The sequence below is a fragment of the Vitis vinifera genome, chromosome 6 (assembly GCF_030704535.1).
Source record: "Vitis vinifera cultivar Pinot Noir 40024 chromosome 6, ASM3070453v1".
In the NCBI taxonomy this organism is placed as follows: domain Eukaryota; kingdom Viridiplantae; phylum Streptophyta; class Magnoliopsida; order Vitales; family Vitaceae; genus Vitis; species Vitis vinifera.
Window position 1 is genome coordinate 6219142 of NC_081810.1, and position 18682 is coordinate 6237823.

An 18682-nucleotide genomic window follows, 5' to 3' on the forward strand; every position below is an offset into this window, starting at 1 on the left:
TATATTTTTTACAATCTTCATACTTTTTTTTTTTTTTTCAAATTCTTGATATTCTCTCATATTCTTTCCATAATTTATATTGGAAAAATGAATAAAAAAATGGTTTAAAATTGATAAAATAAGGATAAAAGATGTAAAAATAAAATAAAATAAAATGATAGAAAAATATCAATATTAGAGGAAGATATACTTGGATAATTAGGCGCTAAAACCCTGATTATGCAAACATAGCATATGGCTACTTAATGAGGAACTTAAGGAATTTGTTCAATAATAGTAGCTACCATGGGATTAAAGGATAGTGTGGTCCAAATCCAAACGAGTGGGGGGGAGAAACAATTTTAATAAAAAATTAAATATAATTATAATTAATTAAAAATTTATATATTTATAATAAAAAATTGAAATAAGTTAAATTAATTTAAAATTATACATAAAAATGATTTACTACTTTAAATATATATTTTTTTTCCATTTGTTTTTCCATTTCTTTTTTACCTTTTCTTTATATATAATATATAATGGAAAAACAAATGGAAAAAAAATATATATTTAAAGTAGTAAATCATTTTTATATATATTATATTTTTTTTTTGAGAACCAGACAGCTTTGGTTTCAAAGACCCTACATTTACCCCTCATCCTTGTCAAATAATTATGAGGAAGTCATACTTACACGTGGAGATTGAAAAAAATAATGATTGAATTCCACCAAATGAATTAATTTTGTTTGGCAATTTCATTTGAAAATCAACAAAGAATGATGTGAGGTGTGAATCTTTTTCCATATATCAGCGCACATATTCAAATTCAGCCATTTCCATTAATCTGATAGCGATTATGAGGTTGCGTAGATGCTACGACGACGACCAAATGTGATGAAGATTTCAGGAAGTGTTAGAGTGCGCATGCTTGAGGACCAAAACTGTGAACTTGAAATGACTATTGAATGCTACCATATGAAATTCGGCCTAAAAGTCATAGGAACATGATAAACATTTCACAATTTAATGTTGACAAGATTCATACAAAGTGAGGTTTCCCCTAAATTTATTATTATTATTACATATATTTGTTTCCACTAAAATCTTATCTTTAATACTGTAAGGTTATGTTTGGTTCCCGAAAAATACTAAGGAAAGAAAAAAAATGCAAAGAAAAATGATTTTTTCATGTTTGGTTGTCATATGAAAAATATAAAAGAAAATTAAATATAATTAAAACTAATTAAAAGTTTATGTATTTTTAAATTATTTAATCTTTATATTAATGAGTTAAAATAAATAAAATGAGTTTGAAGTAACAAAAAAAATAATTTATCAACTTTTAATCAATTTTTTTATTTTCCTTCACTTTTTCTTTCATTGTACTTTTCCTTTGTATTTTCTTTCCCTTATATTTTCCTTCAAATTTTCTGGGAACCAAACATAGCCTAAAAGTCAATATTAGGAACATGAGAAACATTTCACAATTTAATGTTGACAAGACTAATACAAAGTGAGGTTTCCCTCTAAATTTATTATTATTATTACATATCTTTGTTTCCACTAAAATCTTATCTTTAGTACTTTAAAAGTCAATATTAGAAACATGAGAAACGTTTCACAATTTAATGTCGACAAGACTAATACAAAGTGAGGTTTCCCCCTAAATTTATTATTATTATTATTACATATATTTGTTTCCACTAAAATCTTATCTTTAATACTCTAAAAGTCAATATTAGGAACATGAGAAACATTTCACAATTTAATATTAACAAGACTAATACAAAGTGAGGTTTCCCCTAAATTTATTATTATTATTACATATCTTTGTTTCCACTAAAATCTTATCTTTAATACCCTAAAAGTCAATATTAGGAACATGAAAAATATATCACACTTCAATGTTGACAAGGCATTATACAAAGTGAGGTATTATTTCCATAATATCTTTGCTTACACTAAAATCTTATCTTTAATACCTTTGAAGTTAAGATTATGAGCATGAAAAATATGTCATACTTCAATGTTGATAAGATTAATACAAAATGAGGTTTCTTCGTCAATTTATTATTATTACTACAATATCTTTCTTACACTAAAATCTCATCTTTAATAGCTCAAAGTTAATATCACAAGCATGAAAGTTCAACATGCCATCCTCCAATCTTAACAAGGCTAATACAAATTGTGATTTCCCTAATTTTTTTTCCATTGTCTTTCTTTTTCTTGTACCTGTTGTGATTTAGGTCACAAGCCAAATAATTGCAAGAAAATGAACTCACACGTGAAAATTGAGAAGGATGAAATATTCTCTAACATTGCTCACTCTTAGAAGAAAAATCATTTGGTTGACAATTTTATTTGAGACTAACAAATTGACGGAAGGACATGATGTGAGGCCAGCTTGTATATGCTTTTATTCAAATCTAGCCACATGATGAATCCTACAAACTCCTTTCCCATTTTTTATTGCAATGTTTTAAATGATGCCACGTACCTAAATTCTTGAAATTTTGAGTCAGTTAAAGACATGTCTGGATGGCATGGAGGAGAGTTAGGGGGCTATTCGGCTTGTACTCCTTCAAATTCAGCCTGCTCCACTAATTTGATAGCTATCGTGAGGTTGCCTATGATGATAAGATGACCAAATGTGATGAGGATTTCAAAAAGTATTCGAGTGTACTTCAGTACCAAATCTGTGAAATGATTATTGAATGCTACCTAATTTTGTTTGAAATTTTCATTTGAAATTAAATAAATAAATATGTGAGGCCTAAATCTTTTTCCATCATATTGTACTCATGTTAAAAGTCTGCTACTTCCATTCATTTGACAGCTATAATGAGGTTGTCTATGATGCTAAAAATGATCAAACGTGATGATGATTTTAAGAAGTATTCCAGTGTATTTTAATTGGCAATGTTTTAAAGATAAGGTATCATTCATCCTAAAAATTCATCCATTCATGTTCATTGCTTGGTCGAAATGTTATTAAACAACTAACATTATACATATATAATTTATATTTTATTAAAATTAAAAATTATTTTTAAAAACTAATATATATATATATATATATATATATATAATTAAAAACCAATTATATTTATTTTTTCATATTTTATATAAATGTATTAATAATTAAAATTTTATATAAATGAGAAAAACTAATATGTCATCTCAGTCGTCATGACTGATTCGTTTAATGGGCCTGGTGTTAGCCAAAAGCTAGCCACCAATTTTCTTTGCTTTATCCTATTACATTAGAATAAAAAGAAAATGGAGGTTTGAGAGGGCCATTGGGACCATTATCAGTTGTCTTTTGTTTTCAAGTTGTAAGAAGTCCCTTCAAGGTTTATGTCATTTGCTATGTTGTTTCTGTTCCATTTTCAGTTCAAAGAGTGGTAGAGTAGAGGAGGCATGGCTCAGACATTTGGGTGCAGCTCTGGAGATAGTAGATGGTCTCTCAAGGGAATGACTGCTCTTGTAACTGGTGGAACTAAAGGAATTGGGTTGGTGTTACCTGTTTTTATGTCTTTGGGTTTGGACTATACCTTCCTATATATAAACGTATGTATCAATTCTGCAGGCATGCAATTGTGGAGGAACTGGCTGGATTAGGAGCAACCATACACACGTGTTCTCGAAAAGAAACCGAGCTCAATGAATGCTTGAAGGATTGGAAAGCTAAAGGTTTTGGAGTGAGTGGTTCAGTGTGTGATGTATCCTCTCCGGCCCAAAGGGAGAAGCTAATGGAGACTGTGTCTTCTGTGTTCAAAGGGAAGCTGAATATACTTGTAAGTTCCTCTAGTCTCTAAGGTTCCTATCCATGATATTCCACATACTTTGTCGAACTTCCTACAATTTGAGTTCCCTACTTGATATATTTTATTTATTTATTTTTTGGTTCCGGATTCAGGTCAACAACGCTGCTATTGTTATTCAGAAACCAACAGTAGAGGTCACGGCAGAAGAGTTCTCAACAATCATGGCCATAAATTTTGAATTATATTAAATTTGATATTATAAATTCCTAATTAAATTTTAAAATATATTAAATTTATTTGATATAAATATATATAAAAATAAAGAAAAAATTAATATTTTCATATAATAAATTATATAAAATATATATATATATATATATATATATATATATATATATATATATATATATATATATATATATATATATATATATATATATATATATATATATTTTTATCAAAATTGTTTTCAACAATATTTCAAATATATATATATAAATTTAGGAAACTTGTGTTTTGCAGTTGCTATTTAAGAATTATATGGTTTTCGGAACCCTACAATGGGAAATATGAGAACCAGTTTTTAACATGAAAAGTGTTATCGTTTTTGTGCACTCTGAATCGGCTCCATCTTCTATGCCCAAATTGTCCCTTCATGTCTCCAGCTCACCATCCCCAACATCATCCCAGCCTCTATGTCAGTACGTAGGACCACTAAAATCTAAATTTAGAACTTCTACAAAAAAAAAAAAAAAAAAAAACACCTCATATGCAAGTTTTCAATTTGCTCATTTGGAAGCTTTCTTTCATCTTTCTTTGCTCCCGACAACCCAAAATTACTCTCATTTTAGTTCAGAAACCCAAATCCAAAACCCCAAATGTGATACATTGTGGAATTGATTTCATGGTCCTTATCAAGATGAATGCAGCATGTACTAAACTTTAACCTAATTCCTTTTGCCAATTTTTCTGCCCCTAAGTTACTAGGGACTATGGTTCCAGTTGGGTGGATTTTGAGTAGTCAAAAACCATTTTTAAAGCTCAATAAAAATTTTTATGCTGGTCTGTGGACCTCGTATTTCTGTCCATGAGCTTTCACTCGATGGTGAACTCGTTTTTTATTGGAAAAAATATTTATTTTTTTTTAGAAAATGACTTGGAGTCGTCACTTATTTTAAAGGGAAAACAAAATAAGAAAAAAAAAAAACTCTAAGTGTAACTCCTTATTTGGAAAAGATGGTTTGCGAAAAAAAAAAAACACCAAATCTGGGCTTAAGGGTCAGGGATTAGGTTACTTATTGGAAAGGTACGATAAAGACCGTAACACCCCTCTAAGCCCTTAAAATGAGTCTCTACTAAATATGATGAAGTAGACGTGACAATTAACTAATAGGTTAAAAGATACCTAAATGATATTACACGAAAAACCAAACATGCAGACGTGACAATTATTTTATTTTATTTTATAAGACTAGATTTTGAAACCGTTCAAATTTTACCGTGTGTTATTTTTAAAATTGTATGTCACATGTTCAATGTGTAGAATTCATGACTTATGAAATCCAAATTTTATTGAACTACAGAGTTATAACTTTAGTGACAAATTTTATAGTAATTTAATCCTTCATTTATTTTTAAGCCCACATAGCTCAACAAGTTGAATATATTTTTATCGTGTTAATGGGTTATCAATCTTGATTTAATTTAATTTATCAAATAGGTTAAATGAATGATTCCTAATTTGCCACCACAATAACAAGAGACAACAGACAGAAGGGAAGGGAAACTAAAATACGTAATGTGACTTTTCCTTTCATGTTGCTTACTATACTTGGTGTCTCTTAATTTGTTTTTATTCTAAGATGTTAATAATATGATTTGATTGATTTATACCCCATATTTGTCATTTGAGGGATTGAAAATATTGCAAATTCATAATTAAATTTAAAAGATATATATATATATATATATATATATATATATATATATATATATATAATCATATGTGTATAAAATAATAATTAGTATATTATTATCATTTTTATGTTAGAAATTAATAAGAAAATATATTTTTTATTTTTCAATAATTTATACAGACTTATAATAAAAATTGTATGCTAGATAAAATTATATTTTATAATTTGTAATAATTTAATTATATCAATTTAATATTTGATATTCGTCATAAATTGAACTACAGAGTTATAACATTAGTGACAAATTTTATAGTAATTTAATCCTTCATTTATTTTTAAGCCCACATAGCTCAACAAATTGAATATATTTTTATCGTGTTAATGGGTTATCAATCTTGATTTAATTTAATTTATCAAATAGGTTAAATGAATGATTCCTAATTTGCCACCACAATTAACAAGAGACAACAGACAAAAGGGAAGGGAAACTAAAATACGTAATGTGACTTTTCCTTTCATGTTGCTTACTATACTTGGTGTCTCTTAATTTGTTTTTATTCTAAGATGTTAATAATATGATTTGATTGATTTATACCCCATATTTGTCATTTGAGGGATTGAAAATATTGCAAATTCATAATTAAATTTAAAAGATATATATATATATATATATATATATAATCATCTGTGTATAAAATAATAATTAGTATATTTTTATCATTTTTATGTTAGAAGTTAATAAGAAAATATATTTTTTATTTTTCAATAATTTATACAGAATTATAATAAAAATTGTATGCTAGATAAAATTATATTTTATAATTTGTAATAATTTAATTATATCAATTTAATATTTGATATTCGTCATAAATTGAACTACAGAGTTATAACTTTAGTGACAAATTTTATAGTAATTTAATCCTTCATTTAATTTTAAGCCCACATAGCTCAACAAGTTGAATATATTTTTATCGTGTTAATGGGTTATCAATCTTGATTTAATTTAATTTATCAAATAGGTTAAATGAATGATTCCTAATTTGCCACCACAATAACAAGAGACAACAGACAGAAGGGAAGAGAAACTAAAATACGTAATGTGACTTTTCCTTTCATGTTGCTTACTATACTTGGTGTCTCTTAATTTGTTTTTATTCTAAGATGTTAATAATATGATTTGATTGATTTATACCCCATATTTGTCATTTGAGGGATTGCAAATATTGCAAATTCATAATTAAATTTAAAAGATATATATATATATATATATATATATATATATATATATATATATATATATATATATATATAATCATCTGTGTATAAAATAATAATTAGTATATTTTTATCATTTTTATGTTAGAAGTTAATAAGAAAATATATTTTTTATTTTTCAATAATTTATATAGAATTATAATAAAAATTGTATGCTAGATAAAATTATATTTTATAATTTGTAATAATTTAATTATATCAATTTAATATTTTGATATTCGTCATAAATTGAACTACAGAGTTATAACTTTAGTGACAAATTTTATAGTAATTTAATCCTTCATTTATTTTTAAGCCCACATAGCTCAACAAGTTGAATATATTTTTATCGTGTTAATGGGTTATCAATCTTGATTTAATTTAATTTATCAAATAGGTTAAATGAATGATTCCTAATTTGCCACCACAATAACAAGAGACAACAGACAGAAGGGAAGGGAAACTAAAATACGTAATGTGACTTTTCCTTTCATGTTGCTTACTATACTTGGTGTCTCTTAATTTGTTTTTATTCTAAGATGTTAATAATATGATTTGATTGATTTATACCCCATATTTGTCATTTGATGGATTGAAAATATTGCAAATTCATAATTAAATTTAAAAGATATATATATATATATATATATATATATATAATCATCTGTGTATAAAATAATAATTAATATATTTTTATCATTTTTATGTTAGAAGTTAATAAGAAAATATATTTTTTATTTTTCAATAATTTATATAGAATTATAATAAAAATTGTATGCTAGATAAAATTATATTTTATAATTTGTAATAATTTAATTATATCAATTTAATATTTTGATATTCGTCATAAATTGAACTACAGAGTTATAACTTTAGTGACAAATTTTATAGTAATTTAATCCTTCATTTATTTTTAAGCCCACATAGCTCAACAAGTTGAATATATTTTTATCGTGTTAATGGGTTATCAATCTTGATTTAATTTAATTTATCAAATAGGTTAAATGAATGATTCCTAATTTGCCACCACAATAACAAGAGACAACAGACAGAAGGGAAGGGAAACTAAAATACGTAATGTGACTTTTCCTTTCATGTTGCTTACTACTTGGTGTCTCTTAATTTGTTTTTATTCTAAGATGTTAATAATATGATTTGATTGATTTATACCCATATTTGTCATTTGAGGAATTGAAAATATTGCAAATTCATAATTAAATTTAAAAGATATATATATATATATATATATATATATATATATCATCTGTGTATAAAATAATAATTAGTATATTTTTATCATTTTTATGTTAGAAGTTAATAAGAAAATATATATTTTATTTTTCAATAATTTATACAGAATTATAATAAAAATTGTATGCTAGATAAAATTATATTTTATAATTTGTAATAATTTAATTATATCAATTTAATATTTTGATATTCGTCATAAATTATATAGAAATATTGGAGTGCAAATACTAAACTACATAATAACAACAGGACACCTTATTCATCCAAAATTTCAAATTTCAAATAAAAAATATTAAAAAAATAATTTTTAAATTTATTAAATATTTATTTTTGTAAAAAAGTAATTAATAAAAATTATAAAATTTTAAATATTATTAATGAGATTATTATGTGGGTATTTATTACTAATATTTAATATTAAAAAAATAAAATAACAATATGATATTAAGATTATATTTTTATAAATATAGCAAAATGAGATTATTCTAAATTCAGTGATGATAACATTATAGTAAAAATAAGGAGTGATATAATTATAAATATTTCACTAAGCGCATAAAAAATAAAAAAAATATGGTAAATATAGCGAGTAATATTGTTACTATAAATATCTGGTGACACGAGGACAGATATATGAGTAAAGAAAAACCTCGGTATTCTACATATAGAGATTCAGATACCATTGCCTATGTCATGAAATCAGAGTCCACAAGAAGACAACATAAAATGCTATCGATCCATCGCTGTTTCTCGCTTCTGTTATAAATTATGGATACAAACATAGATGAAGATGAGAAGTAGAAGGAGAAGAAACATTTAGCTTTCAAGGAGTCGTAGAGGAGAGGAGGAGACATGGCTCAGACATGTGGGTTCAGCTCTGGAGATAGTAGATGGTCTCTCAAGGGAATGACTGCTCTTGTAACCGGTGGAACTAAAGGAATTGGGTTGGTGTTACCTGTTTTTATGTCTTTGGGTTTGGACTATACCTCCCTATATATAAACGTATGTATCAATTCTGCAGGCATGCAATTGTGGAGGAACTGGCTGGATTAGTAGCAACCATACACACGTGTTCTCGAAAAGAAACCGAGCTCGATGAATGCTTAAAGGATTGGAAAGCTAAAGGTTTTGGAGTGAGTGGTTCAGTGTGTGATGTATCCTCTCGGGCCCAAAGGGAGAAGCTAATGGAGACTGTGTCTTCTGTGTTCAATGGGAAGCTGAATATCCTTGTAAGTTCCTCTAGTCTCTAAGGTTCCTATCCATGATATTAATTCCACATACTTCGTCGAACTTCCTACAATTTGAGTTCCCCTACTTGATATATTTTATTTATTTATTTTTTGGTTCCGGATTCAGGTCAACAACGCTGCTATTGTTATTCAGAAACCAACAGTAGAGGTCACGGCAGAAGAGTTCTCAACAATCATGGCCATAAATTTTGAATCTGTGTATCATCTGTCCCAACTCGCACACCCCCTTTTAAAGGCATCAGGAGCGGGAAGCATTGTGTTCATCTCCTCTGTTGCAGGCGTAGTGTCACTCAAGTATCTGTCTGCTTATTCAGCGACCAAAGGTATTTCATTACATGATCCACATTATATATATATATATTGCAAGTTCTTGGGTTGTGGCCCTTGTGGCCTTCTCGGCGTGTCATTATCATTATCATTTTGTGATTTTTCAGGAGCAATGAATCAACTTACAAAGAATTTGGCATGCGAGTGGGCGGAAGATAATATTAGAAGTAATGCAGTTGCTCCTTGGTACATCAAAACTCCGATGGTGGATCAGGTAATTCAGTTGCTCTTCTGTTTTGTCTGGGAAAATTCAATAATCAATTCCTCTCTCTTTTCTGTCTTTTGCATAATCTGGGTTGCAGATGCTCAGCAACAAAACCTTTCTGGAAGGGGTGATAAATCGAGCTCCACTTCGCCGTGTGGGAGATCCGAAGGAGGTGTCATCTTTGGTGGCATTCCTCTGTCTACCAGCATCATCTTACATTACTGGACAGACTATTTGTGTCGATGGTGGCGTGACTGTTAATGGTTTTGAGCCAAACCTGTTATAGGAACATCATTAAGACTCAAAAATCTTAGCTTCCTCTACCGCTTTCCTGTTTGGATCCTGTCTTTTTCCTGAATAATCTGTTTGTGATGGTAAGTACTCTTCTGTTTTTTCGGTGTGGGGTTCATCTGAAAACATTGTTGCATGATGCTTATAATAATCGTTGGAAAGTTTGTAAGAAGTTACTTATCATTGGATGAGATTCTTGTGATGAGTGTTTCCTATAATCAGATTTATCTTGTTATAAGGTTGTTGTTGTAGTAGTAACTGCAATTCAAAGGAAATTAATTTAGTATAATACTGTAGGTTGTTGTCTAGTGTCTACTACCTCAGCTTCTCATCCCACCCAACTCTCCCTCTTTAACTACCTAATATGAAATTAAAATATGAATTTAACAACCTGTCCGTCTTGTCCACCGTTTCTTTGGCTCTTCAGTCTTCAGACTTCGGCCTTTTAAAGCAGGACCTAAAAGGTTTGGGCCCAAATGTTGGAAAAACTTAACACAGGCTGCAATTTTGGGCCCCAAAACTCTTTCCAACTGGGCCTGAACACTTTTAGGCCCAAGATGCTTTAGATTTTGGACTCGCAGACCATGTATATGCCCTCAACACCACCATGCTTTACTTCATCCCTTCCTTTCAAATTAAAAGGAAATTCAAATTTCATGATGTTACAACTTGCTCATTGATGTACATTCCCATTCACAAAAAATAAAATATTAAATGCACTTATCCAAAATATCTTCATACCTACCTATTTTTATTTTTAAAATAAAATTTAAACGTTGAATAACAAAAATACCATTTTTGTCATCCTTACCCTTCACCCTTCCGAAACCCTAATCTAATCTTCCCTTTCTCTCTTCTTTCATTTTCCATCTTCTTAAATGGGAAAATAACGATCATCAGAGCCCACCGTGACTTGTGACAGGTTCGATCCCTTAACAATGACGAGGCCATTATGGATAATATAAGGATAAGCATTACAATATTTCACTCCTTCACGTGCATCTCCCTTCACACAAAGATGCTTCCTTCACTCATTTTATATTAATAATATGATAAATTATACAAAAAAAAAACAATTTTTTTTTTATCAAAATTGTTTTCAACAATATTTCAAATATATATATATATATATATATATATATAAATTTGGAAAACTTGTATTTTGGAGCTGCTATTTAGAAATTATATAGTTTTCGGAACCCAAAAATGAGAAATATGATAATCAAATTTTAATATGAAAAGTATTATCGTTTTTGTGCACTTTGAGTAGACTTCATCTTTTGTGCCCAAATGGCCCCTCCATGTCTCCAGCTCAGCATTCTTAGCATCATCCCAACCTTTGTGTCAGTAGAACCATTGAAATTAAGAAAAAAAAAAACACAAAAATCTAAATTTGTAACTTCTCAAAAAAAAAAAAAAAAAAACCCAATCTGCAAGTTTTCAATTTGCTCATTTGGAAAACATTTTTTTTTATAAATATCAATATTATTTTTAAAAAATGGTGACTTTTAGCTTTTAATTAAAACTAAGAACAAGAAGTTATTCCAAATATGACTTATGTATTTATTCAGTGAAAGTAATTTTTTCATTTAAAAAAAGTAATTTCTTGGTGATAAAAAGAAATATTTTTTTAGTAGCTTTTCGATGCTATAAAAAAAGTGTTGGCTAAGTTTGTATGATAAAATTGGTGTTATTTATATACCAGCACTTTCGCTAGGGTCTTATTTATTGGGAAAACTGATTAATAAACTAATCTTCTGTTTTGTTTTCAGTTCAAAGAGTGGTAGAGTAGAGGAGGAGGCATGGCTCAGACATTTGGGTGCAGCTCTGGAGATAGTAGATGGTCTCTCAAGGGAATGACTGCTCTTGTAACTGGTGGAACTAAAGGAATTGGGTTGGTGTTACCTGTTTTTATGTCTTTGGGTTTGGACTATACCTTCCTATATATAAACGTATGTATCAATTCTGCAGGCATGCAATTGTGGAGGAACTGGCTGGATTAGGAGCAACCATACACACGTGTTCTCGAAAAGAAACCGAGCTCAATGAATGCTTGAAGGATTGGAAAGCTAAAGGTTTTGGAGTGAGTGGTTCAGTGTGTGATGTATCCTCTCGGGCCCAAAGGGAGAAGCTAATGGAGACTGTCTCTTCTGTGTTCAAAGGGAAGCTGAATATCCTTGTAAGTTCCTCTAGTCTCTAAGGTTCCGATCCATGATATTCCACATACTTTGTCGAACTTCCAACAATTTGAGTTCCCCTACTTGATATATATATTTTGGTTCCGGATTCAGGTCAACAACGCTGCTATTGTTATTCAGAAACCAACAGTAGAGGTCACGGCAGAAGAGTTCTCAACAATCATGGCCATAAATTTTGAATCTGTGTATCATCTGTCCCAACTCGCACACCCCCTTTTAAAGGCATCAGGAGCGGGAAGCATTGTATTCATCTCCTCTGTTGCCGGCGTAGTGTCAATCAAGTATCTGTCTGCTTATTCAGTAACCAAAGGTATTTCATTACATGATCCACATTATATATATATATATATATTGCAAGTTCTTGGGTTGTGGCCCTTGTGGCCTTCTCGGCGTGTCATTATCATTATCATATTGTGATTTTTCAGGAGCAATGAATCAGCTTACAAAGAATTTGGCATGCGAGTGGGCGGAAGACAATATTAGAAGTAATGCAGTTGCTCCTTGGTACATCAAAACTCCGATGGTGGATCAGGTAATTCAGTTGCTCTTCTGTTTTGTCTGGGAAAATTCAATAATCAATTCCTCTCTCTTTTCTGTCTTTTGCATAATCTGGGTTGCAGATGTTCAGTAACAAAACCTTTCTGGAAGAGGTGATAAATCGAGCTCCACTTCGCCGTGTGGGAGATCCGAAGGAGGTGTCATCTTTGGTGGCATTCCTCTGTCTACCAGCATCGTCTTACATTACTGGACAGACTATTTGTGTCGATGGTGGCGTGACTGTTAATGGTTTTGAGCCAAACCTGTTCTAGGAACATCATTAAGACTCTCAAAAATCTTAGCTTCCTCTACCGCTTTCCTGTTTGGATCCTGTCTTTTTCCTGAATAATCTGTTTGTGGTGGTAAGTACTCTTCTGTTTTTTCGGTGTGGGGTTCATTTGAAAACATTGTTGCATGATGCTTATAATAATCGTTGGAAAGTTTGTAAGAAGTTACTTATCATTGGATGAGATTCTTGTGATGGGTGTTTCCTATAATCAGATTTATCTTGTTATTGTAGTAATAGGATTGAAAGAAAAATGCAAATAATCATAAAAGGATGATGAAAATCGGGAAGAGTTCATCATTTTTACTTATTCAAATATTACACCATCTCTTATTTACAATAAATTTCAAAGAGTGTAAGTGAAACCAACCTTAAATTAATTTTGTTTGATAAATTTAGATGAAATTCAACAAGTGTGAATCTTTAATTTTTTTTCATTTCAATTAATTTGGTATCTATTATGAGGTTGCCCATCAAGCTAAAAATGACCAAATATGATATAAGCATGAAGTCTTTGTTATATCTCGGAGATTAAGAATTGATTCCAATACTTTATAACTTCCTCTTTTTACTTTATATATCCATGAATTTAAGATAGGTCCCTCACATGTTTAGCTTCTCCCCTTGACGTACGTAGTGTCATATGGACAATAATTAATGCTTGTTCAGCTAAGGTCAAATATATGAAAACAAATAAGATTCATTCACGTAAAACATACATGTAGCAAAGAGACGAAGGAAAGTGGGTTCTGTGATCTATCACACATCATGGAAAAAGCTGTGGTACCATGGCTTTTCCAGGACTTTTCCTTGCATAATGGTACTGACAACAGTATGCTATTCTGTTGTTACTCTTAAGATATTTTAATATAAAGTAGCGCGTATGTACTATATACAATTCAGTGACGCCATCTAACACGTTAGCCAATAAGGTTACAAATTTTAATTTTATATTAATAATATGATTTGGGTATGCTCCATATTTTAAAATATAATTGAATCATAAATATCTAGAACTAGAAATCCTTTTGAGGGACCAATAACATAAATCATTAAAATTTTATAATTTGATATTATAAATTCCTAATTAAATTTTAAAATATATTAAATTTATTTGATATAAATATATATAAAAATAAAGAAAAAAATTAATATTTTCATATGATAAATTATACAAAAAAAAACAAATATATTTTTTTTTATCAAAGTTGTTTTCAACAATATTTCAAAAATATATATATAAATTTGGGAAACTTGTATTTTGGAGCTGCTATTTAGAAATGATATGGTTTTCAGAACCCAAAAATGGGAAATATGATAATCAATTTTTAATATGAAAAGTATTATCGTTTTTGTGCATTCTGAGTCGGCTTCATCTTTTGTGCCCAAATTGCCCCTCCATGTCTCCAGCTCAGCATTCTCAACATCATCCCAACCTCCATGTCAGTAGGACCATTGAAATTAAGAAAAAAAAAAACACTAAAATCTAAATTTGTAACTTCTCAAAAAAAAAAAAACCCAATATGCAAGTTTTCAATTTGCTCATTTGGAAGCTTTTTCTCATCTTTTTCTCTCATTTTAGTTTAGAAACTCAAATCCAAAACTCTAAATGTGATATGTTGTGGAATTGTTTTCATAGTCCTTAACAAGATGCATGCGGCATGTACTGAACTTTAACCTAATTCCTTCTACCAATTTTTCTGGCCCCAAGTTACTAGGGACTATGGCTCCGATTGGGTGGTTTTTGAGTAGTCAAAAACCATTTTTAAAGCTTAGTAAAAAATTTTATGCCCCTCATTTTATTTAAACAATTTATAACTTAAAAAAATAAGAAAATAAAAAAAAATGTTTTTTTAAGCTTTATTTTGACTTATTCAAAAAGTTTTTTTATTTTTTTTATTTTTATGTTTAATACATTTTTTATAATTTCAATATTATTTTTAAAAAATAGTGACTTTTAGCTTTTAATTAAAACTAAGAACAAGAAGTTATTCCAAATATGACTTATGTATTCATTCAATGAAAGTAACTTTTTCATTTAAAAAAAGTAATTTCTTGGTGATAAAAAGAAATATTTTTTTAGTAGCTTTTTGATGCTATAAAAAAAGTGTTGGCTAAGTTTGTATGATAAAATTGGTGTTATTTATATACCTGCACTTTTGCTAGGGTCTTATTTATAGGGAAACTTGTGTTTAATATGCTCAATTCTATTTCTTTGTATGGCTATGCAATTGTTCAGATTTGGCAACACTAATCAATAAATGTACGTTATATTTGAAACATTGGAATAAAAAAAAGAATAAGAGTTAATTTTATTTTCAATTTATTACTATATTTGAATTATTTTTTACAATGATAATAGAATTAAAAAGAAAATCACTTAGTAACCCTTAGGTACTACCTTAATATACCTTAAATAACCTTAATCGATCTTAGATATTATCTTAGTTACACTTGGGTACTACCTATGTGAAGCCTCAAAACTTCATTTGTAGACATTACTTCATGTGTGAACATTAGAGATGACATTATGTGCACCTTTAATAAGTGTTACTAAGGTAGTACCTAAGGTACAATCAACACTATATCAAAGGTGCACATAATGTCATGCTCTAATGTTCACAAATAAAGTAAGTAATGTTTACAAATGAAGTTTCCAGGCTTCACACAGGTAGTATCCAAGTCTAATTAAGTAGTACCTAAGGTCGGTAAGGTAGATTAAGGTAATACCTAAGGGTTACTAAGGTAGTACCTAAGGTACAATCACCACTATATCAAAGGGGCACATAATGTCATGCTCTAATGTTCACAAATAAAGTAAGTAATGTCCATAAATAAAGTTTCGAGGCTTCACACAGGTGGTACCCAAGTTTAACTGAGATAATACCTACAATTAGTTAAAATTAGTACCTACAATCAGTTAAGATAGTACTTAAGATAAATTAATGTAGTACCTAAAGGTTACTAAGGTAGTACCTAAAGGTTACTAAGGTAGTACCTAAGGTACAGTAAATACTAAAGAACAATAAATAAAAATTAATTACCTTCGTATTTCGAGTAGGGGTTAGGGAAAAATGTGACAGAATGACAGGAAGACGAGACATTTTTTTTTAGGAAACCAATATTTTGGATTTCACCTTTTCGTCCAAGTACGCTTTGCTATAGAAAAATCAATATCATAGTTGCGCCTATTGAAACCATCTTTTAACTGGACGTTCTTAGGATGGAGTGCTCCATTTGGTTGTTGAGAATTTAGACAAGAAAGAAAAATGCAGGTTGGAGTTTTGGATTAAGGGTTTCTTTTCTCAAATTGAAGAAATTTTAGGAAATTTTAAATGGGTTTTAGGATCGTCTGGGTGATAAAGCCAAGAGAAATAGAGAAAGAAATGTTTCCAACCTTTAAGAGGAAAAAGTTTCAGATTTGGGAAATTTGAGATGGTTCCCGGGTCAAGTGTTTTTTTGTGTTTTAGATTTGAGAAGTTTCAAATTCTTGGAGAAGATATAAATATGTAGATTTGAATTTTAAGGGTTTCTTTTTTGAAATGAGAGAAATTTTGGAAAATTTTATAGGTGTCTTTCTAATTCGGCTAGGTAAGGAAGTGAAGAGAGTTGAGAGAAAATGTTCCCAAATGAGAGAGATGGAAAGTTTTTGATTTGGGAAATTAGAGGTGTTGTCAGGATGGGTGTTTATGAGAACTTTCAAATTCTAATTTTTGTGTTTTGTTTAATTTCAGAAGGTCTTGTTGACATGAAAAGCTGACTTACTGCTGACATGGAGACATTGAGGGACAATCTGGGAATAGAAAATGTAAACATGACATAGTGCATGAGAACGATAATATTTTCTCCAATAACAGGGAAATATCATATTTCATATACTTGGGGTTCGAAAAGCATATAATTTTCAAATCACAGACTGAAAACACAAGTTTCCCATAAATATACTTAAAGCATGTTTGATAACAATTTTGAAAAATAATTTTCGAAAATAGTTATTTAAAATTGTTTTTTGATGTTTACAACATAAAAAAAAAAAAAAAACATGTTTGACAACCTAAAATAATTTTTATATCTAATATTTTATTTTTAATAATTCGATATATTTGTATAATTATTTTTAAAAATAGCTGTAAAAAATAAGTGAAAACAAGTAAAGATGTTATCCGAAAACATTATATTTTTTATTTTTAAAAACAAAAAATAGTTTTTCTTATTCTCAAACAAGTTTTCCTGTTTTTTACGAAGAAAAAATTATTGTCAAACAATCCCTTATATACTTGTGTTTTATCAAGTGGTGAAATATCTTTGTATGAATTATATAGCAACTCATAAGAGTAAGAGAAAAAGAGACAATTTTAAAAGTGCATATGACAAGTGGAAATTATTAGAAAAGAGGCAATTTTAAGAATGGATTTGATATGTGTCACAAAGACCACTAAAATTTGGTGTGAATATATAAATAAGTTTTAAATTTTGTTGATTAACATATCTATAAATTTTTTTATTTATAAAATTTAATTTTTAGAGAAATTTTAGATAAAAAGATTTTAGATCTATTCAATCAAAAATTGAAAGAGTAACTTAATGTATTTACTCTAAGCCTCATGGTGTGTGAATTAAACCAACCTTCAAAGAAAAATAGAAAAAAAAAAAAGTGAATCATAATAAAAAGGAAAGTAGTCAAAATCAAAAGGAGAATCAAATTTGATTTCCATATTAGTGATTTTTTAAAAAAAATTCTATTATCATTGTAAAAAATAATTCAAATACATTAATAAATTGAAAATAAACTTAACTCTTATTCTCATTTCTTATTCCAATGTTTCAAATATAACGTCCATTTATTGATTAGTGTTGCCAAATCCGAACAATTGCATAGCAATACAAAGAAATGGAATTGAGCATATAAAACACTTTTTTTTTATAGTATCAAAAAGCTACTGAAAAAAATATTTCTTATCTCCAAGAAATTACTTTTTTAAAATGAAAAAATTACTTTCATTGAATGAATACATAAGCCGTATTTGGAATAACTTCTTATTCTTAATTTTAATTAAAAGCAAAAAGTCACAATTTTTTAAAAATAATATTGATATTATAAAAAATGTATTAAACATAAAAAAACCTTTTTGAATAAATCAAAATAAAGCTTTAAAAAAAACATTTTCTTGATTTTCATATTAAGTTATTTTTTAAGTTATAAATTATTTAAATAAAATGAGCAGCATAAAAAATCTTATAGAGCTTTAAAAATGGTTTTTGACTACTCAAATCCACCCAATCGGAACCATCATCCCGGTAACTTGGGGCCAGAAAAATTGGCAAAAGGAATGAGGTTAAAGTTCAGTACGTGTTGCATGCATCTTATTAAAGACCATAAAAGCAATTCCATAATATATCACATTTGGAGTTT

At 28.7% G+C, this 18682-nt stretch overlaps 2 protein-coding genes across 2 annotated transcripts; both read left to right on the forward strand.

The window, feature by feature from the left end:
- Positions 1-3178: 3178 nt before the first annotated feature.
- LOC132253939 (tropinone reductase-like) lies at positions 3179-4037 on the forward strand. The gene is made up of 3 exons (XM_059737472.1): positions 3179-3499; positions 3577-3784; positions 3907-4037. Exons 1-3 carry the CDS (start codon positions 3408-3410, stop codon positions 4000-4002), a joined length of 396 nt encoding a protein of 131 aa, XP_059593455.1. The 5' UTR covers positions 3179-3407; the 3' UTR covers positions 4003-4037.
- A 4774-nt stretch (positions 4038-8811) lies between these two features.
- Positions 8812-13498, forward strand: LOC100260356 (tropinone reductase homolog At2g29360). Its single transcript, XM_059737473.1, has 10 exons — positions 8812-9119; positions 9197-9404; positions 9532-9748; positions 9860-9966; positions 10055-10202; positions 12082-12142; positions 12220-12427; positions 12540-12756; positions 12872-12978; positions 13067-13498. The coding sequence occupies exons 1-10, from the start codon at positions 9028-9030 to the stop codon at positions 13253-13255; spliced, it is 1554 nt and encodes a 517-aa protein (XP_059593456.1). The 5' UTR covers positions 8812-9027; the 3' UTR covers positions 13256-13498.
- Positions 13499-18682: the final 5184 nt, after the last annotated feature.